The sequence below is a fragment of the Neophocaena asiaeorientalis genome, unplaced genomic scaffold (assembly GCF_003031525.2).
Source record: "Neophocaena asiaeorientalis asiaeorientalis breed wild unplaced genomic scaffold, Neophocaena_asiaeorientalis_V1.1 scaffold18, whole genome shotgun sequence".
Classification (NCBI taxonomy): domain Eukaryota; kingdom Metazoa; phylum Chordata; class Mammalia; order Artiodactyla; family Phocoenidae; genus Neophocaena; species Neophocaena asiaeorientalis.
In genome coordinates, this window is record NW_020172444.1 from 744,595 (window position 1) to 759,725 (window position 15,131).

General features: G+C 42.0%; 1 protein-coding gene across 2 annotated transcripts in view; it reads left to right on the forward strand.

Moving 5' to 3' along the window:
* Nucleotides 1-6,460: 6,460 nt before the first annotated feature.
* The window catches only part of TTC27 (tetratricopeptide repeat domain 27), a 180,497-nt gene continuing 171,826 nt past the window's right edge, over nt 6,461-15,131 (forward strand). For both annotated transcript variants that reach the window (XM_024732349.1, XM_024732340.1), the window contains exons 1-3: nt 6,461-6,728; nt 7,900-8,077; nt 10,202-10,331. In XM_024732349.1, the coding sequence (XP_024588117.1) occupies nt 6,641-6,728; nt 7,900-8,077; nt 10,202-10,331 (396 nt within the window). In that variant the 5' untranslated portion in view covers nt 6,461-6,640. The remainder of the gene's footprint in view (nt 6,729-7,899; nt 8,078-10,201; nt 10,332-15,131) is intronic.

Genomic DNA, 15,131 nt, shown 5'->3' on the forward strand with positions numbered 1-15,131 from the left:
TACAAATTTTGCCTATTGGGTCTTAATAATGCTGTAAGTGCGTTTGGCTAAACCAGAGGTTTGAGCTTGGTGAGCACAGTGAAAGTGCTGTAAAACCAGCGAAGCAGCATAGACTTGTTGAAGCACATGGCCAGTAAAATGGGTTCCTCAATCAGTGCGAAATTTGGGAGGAGTTTCCCAGGTAGGGGTATTCTTTTCCAAAAGGACTTCAGCCATAGAAGAGGCAGTAGCCTGTCTGCAAGGGAATGCTTCAGTCCAGTGTGAAAACATACAGACCACGACTAAAACACATTTATATTCACTAGACACAGGAAGTTGTATCAAATCCATTTGCCAGAGCTCGAGCAGTCCATTGGGCAGTTTAAAATGTCTGGGAGCAGTACCAACAGGCTTCCCTGGGTTGTACTTTGGACAAGTGGGACAAGTGAGGTAGGTGCTTTTGTGGCCTTGTTGATATTGTGGCCTTGTTAATAATCACCAGTATTGATTCATGCAGGCTACTATTTTGTCAGTAGACCAATGGTTTAATGCATGCAGCATGGTGAGGAGTGGGAATTTTAGAGTCTCCTGTAGGACTGGGTTGTTATTTGGTCCAAACCAGAGCTTTCTCTTTTTATCAAACCAACAACTGTTGAGTTTCCAATCTTGTTTTTCCTTTTTTGAGGCTAATTGTTGAGCTCTCTAGCCAGTTTTTCTAAATTATCATTTGGGGAAATATCTCTTCGAACCATGACAGAGATTTGGCTGCTTTAAGGGCAGCATTCCTTGCAGCAATATTGGCAGGATGATTTTCCCCTAGCTTCCAGAGAGTCAAGTTTAGAATGCCCCAGTATCTTAAAAGTAGCTAAAGAGACAAGTAAAAGTATTACATTAAATAATTCCTGAACATAGGGGCCATTTAAAATTTTATTTCCACTAGAAGTTAGGAAGCCACACTGCTTCCACAACATTCCAAAATCACAGGTACTCTAAAAGCATATCTACTATTGGTATAAATATTGGCAGTTTTGTCCTTGGCTAAAGTACAAGCCCATGTAAGAACATATAATTCAGCTTGCTGGGCTGAAGTAACCATAGGTAAAGATGCTGCCTCAACAACATCAAAAGGAGTTGTAGGGGCTTCCCTGGTGGCGCAGTGGTTGAGAGTCCGCCTGCCGATGCAGGGGACACGGGTTCGTGCCCCGGTCCGGGAAGATCCCACATGCCGCGGAGCGGCTGGGCCCGTGAGCCATGGCCGCTGAGCCTGCACGTCCGGAGCCTGTGCTCCGCAACGGGAGAGGCCGCAACAGTGAGAGGCCCGCGTACAGAAAAAAAAAAAAAAAAAAAAAAAAGACAGTGTTATAGAGGTCTAATTGACATAGAATAAAGTGCATATATTTTAACTGTACAGGGTGATGTTTTTCCATATGTACATTTCCATGGAACCATCAGCACAATCAAGACAGTGAACACATCCATCAATCCCCAAAGTGTTCTTGTTCCTCTTTGTAACCTCTCCCTGCTTTTCTCTCCGCCTCCCCACCCCAAACAACCACTCATCTGCTTTCTGTCATTAGAGTTTAGTTTACATTTATATAAATGGAATCATATAAGATGTTCTCTTTTTTCTTCTGACTTATTTCACTCAGCGTAATTATTTTGATACTTGTGTATGTAGGGTGGATCTATAGTTCATTCTTTTTTATAGGGGAACAGTATTCAATTGTATGAATATACCACACTTTGTTTATTCATTTACCTGTGGATGGACATTTGTGTTGTTTCCAGTTTTTGGCTATTACTAAAAATGCTGCTATAAACATTTTCAGGGCTTCCCTGGTAGCGCAGTGGTTAAGAATCTGCCTGACAATACAGGGGACACGGGTTTGAGCCTTGGTGCAGGAAGATCCCACATGCCGCGGAGTAACTAAGCCTGTGTGCCACAACTACTGAGCCTGCGAGCCTAGAGCCCGTGCTCCGCAACAAGAGAACCCACCGCAATGAGAAGCCCACGCATGGTAACAAATAGTAGCCTCCGCTCACTGTAACTAGAGAAAGCCCGTGCGCAGCAACGAGGACCCAGTGCAGCCAAAAATAAATAAATATAAAACAAAAACTCCAAAAAAAATTGCAAACATTAAAAAATTATCACTATTAAACATGAGAGTTGTTAATGAATATGAAAAGGGATTGAAGGGTCATGAAATGCTGGTTACAATCCTGACTTCTCCATGCTAGTGAAGAATGTCTTGAGCTAGTGAAAAGATCCTGCCTCCCCTTTACTACCTGAAAGACATGAAATAGAATTGGTTAAAACACATAAATGCATCAAACCTGAAGCTACTTGGAGAAAGGTGTCATTTACAACACAATTTAAGGTTCTGTGTAAACATGGCATATTGAATGTATGCATCTAATTTCCTTCAAAACCCATTAAAACTACGGTAAAGACAGCTCATGCAGCTCAATATCAAAAAAACAAACAACACAATCAAAAAATGGGCAGAAGATCTAAATAGACATTTCTCCAAAGAAGATGTACAGATGGCCAAAAAACACATGAAAAGATGCTCAACATCACTAATTATTAGAGAAATGCAGATCAAAACTACAATGAGATATCATCTCACACCAGTCAGAATGGCCATCATTAAAAAATCTAGAAATAATAAATGCTGGAGAGGGTGTGGAGAAAAGGGAACCCTCCTACACTGTTGGTGGGAATGTAAATTGGTACAGCTACTATGGAGAACAGTATGGAGGTTCCTTAAAAAACTAAAAATAGAGCTACCATATGATCCAGCAATCCCACTCTGCATATATCTGGAGAAAACCATAATTTGAAAGGATGCATGCACCCAGATGTTCATTGCAGCACTACTTACAATAGTCAGGGCGTGGAAGCAACCTAAATGTCCATCGACAGAAGAATGCATAAAGAAGATGTGGTACATATATACAATGGAATATTATCAGCCATTAAAAGGAATGAAATAATGCCATTTGCAGTGACATGGATGGACCTAGAGATTGTCACACCGAGTGAAATAAGTCAGGAAGAGAAAGACAAATATCGTATAGTATCAGTTGTATGTGGAATCTAGAAAAATGGTGCAGATGAACTTATTTGCAAAGCAGAAATAGAGTCACAGATGTAGAAAAGAAACTTACGGTTACCAAGGGGGGAAGGGAGGGGTGGAATGAATTGGGAGATTGGGATTGACATATATACACTACTATATGTAAAATAGATAACTAATGAGAACCTACTGTATAGCACAGGGAACTCTGCTCTGTGGTGACCTAAAAAGATTAGATATATGTATATGTATAACTGATTCACCTTGCTGTACAGCAGACACTAACACAACATTGTAAAGCAACTATACTCCAATAAAAATTTTAAAAACTACGGTAAAGAAAAAAAATTAAGACATAACTCTCAAGGAAAGAGAAGATGAGAGGAGTTAACAGTGTTGGAAGCTAGGTAACTGATTTCACTGACCAAAGAAAGCCCAATCCTAAAAATGCAACAGAGAATGCTAAGGCCACCTTTTATCTACACTGAAGAATCCCCAAAAGACTCAGGAACTGGGAGCACTAGGTGCCTCTGGGACCGAAGATTATGGGGTGGGAGAAGGAGGGGCTAAAATGAGCAGGACTCCTGCACAGCTGAGTCAGTCGTTTGGAACGTGCATCCACTGCCTTCCCTCCACCACCCCTGCAGTGGTGTATATGGACCCTGTAGAGGGTCCCATATACAGACTGGGTCCTGAATGCTGAGACTCCTGGCTTTCTTGCTCCACTTGGCTTTGAAATTCTGGCAACCAGACACTATCCAGGTGGAGATTTAAAGACTCTCCCTGAGAAATCTGACTAGCATAAGAAAAAGGACTTATAAATAGTGACATCTGGGTTCCCAACAGACCTTCCAGCCAAGGCACTCTACACTGATCCTAAAGTGGACATAGCTCACCTACCAACTCAGTTTCCACTCAGTATTTTCTTTTTAATTTTTATTTATTTAATTTTTTTAAAGTTTTATTTATTTTTAAAAGTTTTTTGATGTGGACCATTTTTAAAGTCTGTATTGCATTTGTTAAAATACTGCTTCTGTTTTATGTTTGTTTTTTTTTTTGGCCTCAAGGCATGTGGGATCTTAGGTTCCTGACCAGGGATCAAACCTGCACCCCCGGCATTGAAAGGCGAAATCCTAACCACTGGACCTCCAGGGAAGTCTCAGTATTTTTTTTTTAAATTGAGATGTTTTTTCTCCCATTTTTATTACTGGACTCTATTTTGTTTCAAGGGAGATTAATAGATTTGATGACTATCATTGTCTCGCAAATCACATTTAAAATAAACCTTGATACAGCAAAACTTAACACAACAGTGTAAATCAACTATGCTTCAATTAAAAAAACAAAACTTGAATTATAGTGAGAGCTCCAAGTTCACCCTGTGGGTCAGTGGGGCTCTACACACGAGTGAGGAACTTGGTGTAGTGGTTAGTGTGTTTCTGCAACTGTTGATCTTTAACAACTGTCAAATAGTTCCACAGTGCTAGATTTTGTGCTTGAAAAAACAGGTGATCGCACCGATCAAAAATGGTTCCCTGCACAAATACCTTTTCATTACTTCTCAGTGAGAAAACATTCTAGGGCATCTGCTCTTTTCTCACAGCCCAGGTCTGGCTTCTGTTGGCATCTGCTAGCAGCTGCTGAGCTAAGCCGAGCACCTCTTCCTTCCAAAGTCTAGAGGGGCTCTGGGTCCTGAGGAAGAAAGTGAATTAAGAATTCGTAGGAGGTGCCGACTGTCCCCATGGCGGCTGCGCTGGAGCCCGGGGGGCCCGGGAAGGCAAAGGTAGAATTAGAAGATCATGTGACGTTCGAGTAGGAGGGTTTATCTTGATGACTTTAGGATGCTGGTTCCATTGTAGGTATAATTATGCAAAGCTAAGAATCCAGGAAAGACTTGCCAGAGAAGGAATTAAAAACAAGATTTTATATGAAAGTACCCACCTTGATCTTGCAAGAAAACAAACCAACAGCGGCAGCGGCAGCAATTGAGCAGTCTTGAGCACAGAAAACCCAGACACAACTCACTTCGGTGTGAACAAAGCTGAGATCAACTATAGAAAGCATTTTATGTACCATAAGGCTTTCAGTCAAGTATATAAAGTATGTGTAAGTTGTAAAAAAAAAAAAAAAAGAATTACTTCGCTTCTTGCCTTGGAGCCGGTACTGGGCAAGGCTCTTCCAGAACTGCACTTGATTCTTCCATGAATCCCATGTGGTCAGTGTCACCATGCAGCTTTCTCCTGGATCGTGTACAGCAGGCGCACTCACGGTGCAGGCTTCAAGCTGACTGGGGCAGAGTCCTGTTCCACCAAGTCCGGCTCTCAGAGTTCCGTTTTGGCCTAGGAGTGCGGCTATGATGATTAAAAGACGTGTGACTAAGGCGCCAGCTCTGGGCCGGCAGCCGGCACGCAGGGCTGGGAGGTTTCTCACAGTCTAGCCTCCAAAAGTTTCTCTGCACCAGTGGCTGGGCCAGATGTCCCACCTAATTATGATTTATGTAGTGGCAGCATCAAAACCGGATACTTTTCTTACACTTGAATACATTCAAGAATAAAGACCTCTGCTGACAGGGTTCTTTTCTTTTTTACAGTATTTTTAAATTTAAATTTTTATTTATATATTTTTGGCTGCATTGGGTCTTCGTTGCTGCACGCAGGATTTCTCTAGTTGTGGTGAGCGGGGGCTACTCTTTGTTGTGGTGTGCAGGCTTCTCACTGCGTTTGCTTCTCTTGTTGCAGAGCACGGGCTCCAGGCGCAAAGGCTTCAGTAGTCTGGCACGTGGGCTCAGTAGTTGTGGCTCGCGGGCTCTAGAGCTCAGTAATTGTGGCGCGCGGGCTTCATTGCTCCGCGGCATGTAGGATCTTTCCGGACCAGGGCTCAAACCCGTGTCCCCTGCATTGGCAGGCGGATTCTTAACCACTGTGGCGCCAGGGAAGCCCTGCTGACGCGGTTGTTAACCTGGGGTTCACAGACTCCACTTCAGAGTGTCTTTAACTCCCTGAAATGGTACCCCAGTGTTGGTGGTAAGGGTCCCCGTGCTTTTGCGGGAAGGACTATGGCTTTCATCAGGTAGTCTGGAGGGTTCTGACCCAAACAGGTTTAGGAATCAAAGCCTTAGACCTTCCAAGTAAACCGCAGCTGGGCAAAATCGCGACTTTGAACTGCATTTCAACCTGCCTCCTCGGTGGGCGGTACAAGATGACTCCACGCCCTCCACTCCTTCGGCAGCACTCCTGGGGGCAGGGCTGAGGTCGGCCACGCCCTCCAAACACCACCCATTCCCCTGCTCGGGGTGGGGCATTCCTACTGGGCATGCTCAGTACCAAGGACTCGGGTTGGCCTCCTAGGCGGAAGCGGGTTCCTGAGAGTTTGTGTGTTCTTCCCAGGGTTCTCCGCGCTACCGTTATGGTCGCCTCCTTGTGCCGTTGTCCGCACATGGGGTTCTAGGGCTGTGGATGTGCTTACAGGAACTGTAGCCACTACTCTTCGACGTCTTTGGACCCTCTTCCTTTCACTTTCTTTTGTTGACTCCTGTGTGACCCTCGTAGGGCTCTGTTTTGGTTGCACCGATATCTGGGGTGATGTGGACCCCGGAGCTGGCCCTTCTGAGGGGCTTCCCCACTGAGGCTGAGCTGCAGCAGTGGAAGCAAGAGGGAGTCGCCGGTTCGGGTGAGAGGGGTGCACCTGTCAAGGAGGGACTGAGGCCAGCGTGAGGACTGTGGGGAGGGGAGAAGGGGTGGCGGCGGCTGGGTTCTCATCCCTTCTGGTTTTATTTTTTTCCTACCCAAATCTATCTGATTCTTAATGCTTTGGGTTGCTGCATCCTTGACATAGTGGGCGCGGTCCAAAGCCTCCGTGCATGTCTTTACCTCAAACTTCTCACCGTCCGGGTTCAATAATAATGTCAATTGTTTTTCTAATCCCTTAACATTTCTTCACTCATTTAATGCTTAGAATAGACCTGTAAGGTAGACACTACTTTTATTCCCGTTTTGCAGATGGAGGCATTTACGTACAGATTAAGTAATTTATTCAAGGTCACACAGCTGGTAAGCACAACAGCTGAAATGAGGCAGCAAAGATGTAATCTTGTAAGCAAAGCACATTTACCGGAGAGAGAAAGAGTTAAAAGGCACATGTACTAGTGGGATATAGGCACATCTGGTTGTGGGAGTTAGGCTGGACCCAAAAGAGAAATAACAATGTAGGACAGTATATGTCCTGTCCCATATATTTGTGTGTGTGTATGTGTGCGTGGACCCGTGTTTGTGTGTATATGCAATAGGTGCTTCAGGAGAGAGGTAGTTTCTGAAGTTTGGGTCTGGAAGTCTCATGGAACAAGTCAAACTTGACCTGATTTTTGTTTAAAGAGTAAGACTGACAAGTGGAAAAGTTCCCCAGGAGGAGTCACGAGTGTAAAAGTGTGGAGGCAGAATGTGCATATGGATATTAGGGGAACAATGAGTGAACCACCTTTTCATCAGGGAGGACAGTGGGGGTAGGAGGAGCCAGATAGTGAAAGGAAACTTTGTAAGGAAACTTTTCTGTTGTCAGTAGGAATTCTTTTGAATTCCCAGCAGAATTCCTTTTGATGTTACTTGCTAATGAGGAATATTATTTCTGGGTCTAACTTCTGACATGCTGCTCACGGTATGAATGAGCTTCTAATTCTAGGAGAAGTGATGGGCATTTGCTCAGTACTTTGTGGTTAATGTATAGGAAGCATTCTAAGTATATACTTTTTTTTTTTTTTGGCATGCTGAAATGATAATAGTGTTACCTTTTACCGTATGAAAGTAGTTGTTCTTTGGATTATTGGACTAATTTTTTTCTATTACAGAGAGTGGATCTTTCCTACAATTGCTGCTAGAAGGGAACTATGAGGCCATATTCTTAAATTCATTGACTCAAAGTATTTTAAATTCAGCAACGATGACTGAAGAAAAGATTGACAGCTACCTAGAGAAGCAGATAGTAACATTCCTGGATTACTCAACAGATTTGGACAAAACCAGAAGGTAGAATTTTATTTGAAATTTTCGTAGGGAAACAGATTCTGAATACATTTAATATTGCCTTGACAGTGTAAGGCACTGATTTTTGCAGTTGTTGAAAAACCTGGCTTTATGTTTACTCAGGACTCATGATGTACCAAATAATCTATGTAAGAGTTTCTGTCCAGAGGACCATCGAGAATGAAAAGGTAAAGTCGTGTAGGATATACAGGTTTCATATATAACACTGACTTATGACTGGGTGGTAGCTGCTAACCCACTGAGTTTCTAAATGCTTAAGTCTCATAGGTTTTAGCCGACAAGACTTCAGACCTTCTTTTCTTTTAACTTGAAAGTGTACACTCTCCATCTTGCTATTTGTAGATTGCTGAGTGACAATTGTAACTACTTTTATTATGTTTTAGGTTATCTTTAATGTTTTTATTGTGGAACCCTTGGTTTATCTTTTTCCATTGACGTTTATGTAATTTTATAGGATTAAATATAATGGATAGTTACACAGCAGTGTAACCTAAGTTTTTCAGTGGCTTATATTTTACTGTTGTTAGTTTGTTAATACACCTTCCTTTTCTCTAGCATCTCTGGCAACCACATCAAGCTTTAGTTGTCTTTAAAACACAGTTTTGTTTTACCGTTATTTCTAGGGAATGGCTTCATTTAGTTCTTCAACAAATCAACTCCTGACTAGGTGTTGAGGTTGTGAAGATGAATAAAACATAATCTGTATCTATAAGGAGTTCACAAAAGAGTGCTACTATAGGCATTTTATTTAAAAAATTAGTGTCATTCATTTTTATTTTTCTGGTTTACTAGTAGTTTACATTCCTCTGATGTCGTTCCTGATTATTATTTTGCTGTCAGATGTGTGTGTGGTGTCATAGCCATTAGCTTTGTGTGGTGCACATGAAAACACACATACACACAAATACATCATACACTGGTAGACCAGAATTCGGCTTGTCACACAGAGCTGAGAAGAGACATTTCAGTTACCTCATTATGAGGTATTTGGAAATTGAACTCTATTCCCAATTCCCCTTAAGGATTTTGATTTTTAGTTATGACAGTTATATTAAGGCTTTGAGATCTTGCTGCACACCTGTTTCCTCAATTTTCCTAACTTCTAATTACAAACAGCCTCTTCTGTCACCTGTTTTCTGCTCATTGTTTGCTGTCAGTTGTGCTGCATCCAGAGCACTCCAGCTACCACAGGCTTGTAGGCTTGATTTTTTTTTTTTTTTCCTTAAAGAATCTTCCTTTTGAGGTAGGGCGTAGGGGATATGGGAAGAAGAGGGTGACTGCTTTTATTTTTCCTTCAGTGTGAAGCTACAGGATTCTCTGGCTGCTCTTCGTTAGAGTTGAATCCCCACCTGTTTGTGTCTTAATCTAGGGGTTGGCAAATTACTGCTGGTGGAGCAAGTCCAAAGTGCCTAAGAATGATGTTTACATTTTTAAAGGGTTGGAAAAAAAGAAACACGTGTGACCCACAAAGCTTAAAGTTTTTTTTTAAATCTCTCCTTTGCAGTATAGGTTTACCTACCCACTCCTGTCTTCAGCCAAAGTAGGATTGAAAAGAAATGGGTTCAGGTGAAATTTCTAGGGTTTTTTTTTGTTGTTGTTCTAATAGTTGGTAGTACCAGATCAGTAAAATATTTGAAAACTTTTTGTTGTCAGCTTTCTTTTGTATAAAATCAGTTTTCCATCCAGTGTCAGAGCTGTTAAATAGAACACAAGACAAAATTCTAAGTGCCTGATAGGGTCCTAAACCGGTGCTGTTCAGGAGAACTTCCTGTGATGATGGAGATGTTCTGTATCAGCGCCGTACAGTACGGTAGCCAGTAGCCACGTTTGGCCATTGAGCACTTGAAATGTGGACAGTGCAACTGAATTTTAAATTTTATTTAATTGTAATTAATTTAAATTTAAAGCAGCCGTATGTGGCTCATGGTGATAATATTGGACATTGCAGATCTAAATTGTTTCAGAAATTTTTTTTTGTAATACTCTCAGATAATCTCAATAAATGTTGATATCTTACATTTTTCTTAATAAAACTGAAATGAAGTAGTATGTTTGTGGTTATATAGTGATAGTGGCTCATGTTTATTTCTTTATTCTTATATGCAGACAACAGCTGATATTCCTACTTGGTGTGAGCAGTTTGCAACTTTTTGTTCAGAGTAACTGGACGGGGCCTCTTGTTGATTTACACCCTCAGGATTTTTTGCCGTCTGTTTTGTTCCAGCAGTTTAGTGAGGTACGCTTCTTGGAAATGTCGTATATAGGTATTATTGTGTTGTTTATTCTTTAGGAACGGCTCTTTATAAACTGGAGTTAATAATAGGTAGGAGAGAAACATGACTTTATTGCTTGTGCAGAACCTACTAAGAATGCTTGTTCATTGATCAGATTTTCAATTCCAGCAGTTCCATTATCAGACTCAAACTCCTCTTCAGATGCTCCCCATTTTATGGAGCTCTGTTAGCTGCTCTTTTTATTAAAGTGCAGGCAGCTGCACCAGTCACCCAGCTGCATATGTTACCACAGTTACATAAAGATCTTTTCTGGCAAAGCAGAGAATGTGGAGATCTGTTTAGTTTTGTTGCAGGAAACTTTTGCTGCTGTCCTTACTAACAGTTCCCAGGGGTGATTTCCTTTATGTCACAGATATACTTATTTGTATATACTTACAGTGTCTGGCACAGAGGTGCTCCACGGTGATAATGATTCTTCTTATCCATATATGGAGATAATATTATTGACCTGCATCAGTAGGTCGTCAGTAGAGCTTGCAGTTTGAATTCCTCAGTACTGTTTGAGCACATATACGCAGGGCTTGGGGGATATGACATGCTCTGAAAAGAAGTATGGTAACTGATTTATCCAGCCACCTCAGAACTAGAGCATTACTATCGACCACTCAGCCTGGAAGGCTGCGCTTAGCATCCGAAACTTGCACAGCAAAAGGGACCTATTTACTGTTACCTGGTTTCTCAGAATTAGAAGTAACAAATGAAAGGGGAATGGAGTTGTTAGAGATTAGTGTTAATAATTTGATGGTGGTTGGAAAGAGAAATACAAAAGCAGTCATAATCTGAAGCCTCTGTACACATCAGTTTACTGAGTCATCATGTTATATTGCAATAGAGTAATTGAGATTCATAATGCTGGCCCTAAATCGTAATTGAAAGGTTAAAAGCTCTTCCATATCTTATGTCTAAGAAGGGAATTTAATCTATACTTTACAAAAGTTTTCATCCAAAACGGTTAAAATAAAATCCCCAAGATTTTGGCACTTAAAGAGATATGCTTCAGTTATCTAGGAAATTACTTATAAGGAATGTCTCATTCCCTCTCTTACTGTGTATAAAACAGTTTCTGGCCTCTATTGCCCTATAGTGCAGGTTAGAAACCCACCAGACAAAGTCGTAAATACGTACCGAGCGCTAATGTGTGGTTGGAGTGGTGCTTCACTCACGTATGCTGTATCAATTTGACGTGTTCTCTAGATGAGAAGACTGATGCTCACAGTGGTGAAAGAAACTTGTCAGAGGCCTTATAGCTGGGGGATTGGAGCACACATTTTCTGGGTCCAAATTCAGTACTCTTTCTGCTATACTAAAGTAGAAGCACCTGTAAAGTTAGGTAACAATTCAAACAGTACAGAAATGGGTTACATGAGAGGTTCAACCTATAAGAAATACTGAAATTAGGGCTTCCCTGGTGGTGCAGTGGTTGAGAATCTGCCTGCTAATGCAGGGGACACGGGTTTGAGCCCTGGTCTGGGAGGATCCCACATGCCGCAGAGCAACTAGGCCCATGAGCCACAACTACTGAGTCTGCGTGTCTGGAGCCTGTGCTCTGCCACAAGAGAGGCCGCGATAGTGAGAGGCTGCACACCACGATGAAGAGTGGCCCCCGCTTGCCACAACTAGAGAAAGCCCTCGCACAGAAACGAAGACCCAACACAGCAAAAATAAATAAAATAAATTAATAAACTCCTACCCCCAACATCAAAAAAAAAAAAAAGAAATACTGAAATTAATGAAGACGTGTGGAAAGTGAATTTTGTCTGAGAAGACCTTTTCGTCAAGAGTGGACCTTGAGTTAGAACCTGAAAGATGATGAGGAAATGGACAGGTAGAGAAGAGAAAGAAATACGTTCTAGGTGCAGTCACATGAGCAGAAATTTAGAGGGGAGAAGAGTGCGGAGTTTGTGGGAAACGGATGCTTTGAGCCTGTTGGAGCAGCAGTAAAAGGTCAGCCTTGATGGGGCTCAGACCAAATCATAGGAAACTTTAAATAAGACCTTGATTTTAATTTTTTTATTAGAACTGCCTCATATGGGACTTCCCTGGCAGTCCAGTGGTTAAGACTTTGCCTTCTAATGCAGGGGGTGTGGGTTCAATCCCTGCTCTGGGAGCTAAGATCCCACATGCCTCGTGGCCAAAATACCAAATCAATAAACAGAAGCAATATTGTAACAAATTCAATAATGACTTTAAAAATGGTCCACATTAAAAAAAAAATCTTAAAAAAAAAGTGCCTCATACATTCCAAAAAGCATACAGAATGTGTACAGTTTAAATAACAAAACTCCTTTGTTCCTACCACCTGGCTTGAGAGAGAGAACATCACCAGCATTGTAGAACAGAGCTTCCCGACTGCTGTTCCCCAGGTGTTGAGCCCCTTTGCCATTGCAGTAGCTGTGTGGGGCCGGGGCTGGGGAGAGCTTTTGAACTGGTCTCGTTTGGTGTAGTAGCCTTCTCTAGTTACCTGATGTGCACTACAAATAATAGCATCTTCTGCATTTGCTCTGACTTGGAAAAGGTTGGGAAATACAGGGTTACAAGGTCCCCTGTGTGTGCTTCCTGGTGGTATCCCTGGCCCCCTTTCTCATGAACCACTCTCGTGAATTTTGTGTTAACATTCCATTGCCTTTTTTTTTTTTTTTTAATTTTATTTATTTATTTGGGTGCGTTGGGTCTTCACTGCTCCAGGTGTGCTTTCTCTAGTTGCGGAGAGCGGGGGCTACTCTTCGTAGCAGTGCGCGGGCTTCTCATTGCGGTGGCTTCTCTTGTTGCAGAGCGCGGGCTCTAGGCACGCGGGCTTCAGTAGTTGTGGCTCACGGGCTCTAGAGCGCAGGCTCAGTAGTTGCGGCGCACGGGCTTAGTTGCTCCGCAGCATGTGGGATCTTCCCGGACCAGGGCTTGAACCCGTGTCCCCTGCATTGGCAGGTGGACTCCCAACCACTGCACCACCAGGGAAGTCCTCCATTGCTTTTCTTCATGATTTTAGCACCTATGTATGTATGTATCCCCAGAGGACATATTGTTTAGTTTTGCCAGTTTTTGAACTTTATATAAATGAAGCAAATTGTGTGTGTTCTGTGACTTGCTTTGCTCAGTGGTGTATTTCTGAAATTATACTATTATTCATTTTTACTATTGCATAGTATTCCAGTTGTATGAATATACCACAGTTTATATATCTGTTCTACTCTCAATGGCCACATGGGATGTTTCCATTTTTTGCAATATATTATGTACAGTGCTATTAGGAACACGTCTTCTGGGAATCATTTGCAAGAATTTCCAAGCACAGCATGCTTAAAAAAAAAGGGATAGTGTTTGGTGCAGTGTGCTAAATGGAAGAGGCTGTTTTTACTGGCCCTCGGGCTGTAGTCGGGCAGCCGCTGACGGCTGAGGGGATTGATATTTTGCCACACGTGGAAATGCTTCCCAGCGCCGAGTTGGGAAGCTCTGCTGAGGACATATATCTGTGAGTGGAGTTGCTGTGCCCTAGGGTATATGCATGTTCAGCTCTTCTTGGTCATGTCATGTTGTTTTTGAGAGGATTATTCAATTTATACTCTATACCAGCAATCTGAGAATTTGGAAGGTAAAGGGAGTTGAAGTTTTTAAACTGGGGAGTGGCACATCAGTATTTTCTAGCTGTCATTTTCCTGTGCTGATTTATGTTTCATAGTTCTTGTGAAGGACAAATATTTGTGAATATACTTTACGGTCATGGAGTATAGTCATCAAAGCCAAATTAATTTTCCCTGCCTCTAAATTACGGCCTTGGCATTTTTAGCACTGTTTTTTGACCTCTGGTGCTAACCAGCCTCAGGGGAATAGCAGTGAAGGTTCATTTCTGAGTAGGTCACCTCTCACACAGAAAAGTTGATCTCCTAGTAATCTAGTTTTATATTCAGTTTATGTCAGATGTTGACTTTTTTTTCACTATTCTGATAAATAAGTATTTTTGTATGTCATATGCTCTCTTGACTGAGGCGTTGTTCCTAAGGGAATTGTAACCTTCATTTTGTCTGTTTTAATTGAGAATATAAACAATCCTCTTTATTTATTTTTTGGATTCTTTTATAGGTTATTACAGAGTGCTGAGTAGCGTTCCCAGTGCTATACACTCCTCCGTATTGATTATCTGCTTTACATATAGTAGTATGTATTGTTCATCCTCAAGATTTATCCATGTTGTATCATGTCAGAATTTTCTTTTAAGACTGAATGATATTCCATTGTATGTACATACCAGTTTTTTTGTTTTGTTTTTTGTCTTTAATTAATTTTTTTTTAATTTATTTTTGGCTGCGTTGGGTCTCCACTGCTGCACACGGGCTTTCTCTAGTTGCAGTGAGCGGGGGCTACTCTTTGTTGCGGTGTGTGGGCTTCTTGTTGCAGTGGTTTGTTGTGGAATACGGGCTCTAGGCGCATGGGCTTCAGTAATTGTGGCACGCGGGCTCAGTAGTTGCGGCTCATGGGCTCTAGAATGCAGGCTCAGTAGTTGTGGCTCGCGGGCTTAGTTGCTCCACAGCATGTAGGATCTTCCTGGACCAGGGCCTGAACCCGTGTCCCCTGAATTGGCAGGCGGATTCTTAACGACTGTGCCACCAGGGAAGTCCCACATTCCTCTTTAAAACTCGGCCATTTCCCAAAACCTCTGGAAGCACATTTAGAATTCGGTTGGAATATCAGTGTTATGTCACAGGAAGATGGGAAAGCATTTAATTTTTTAATGATGGTGATGCAAGGTA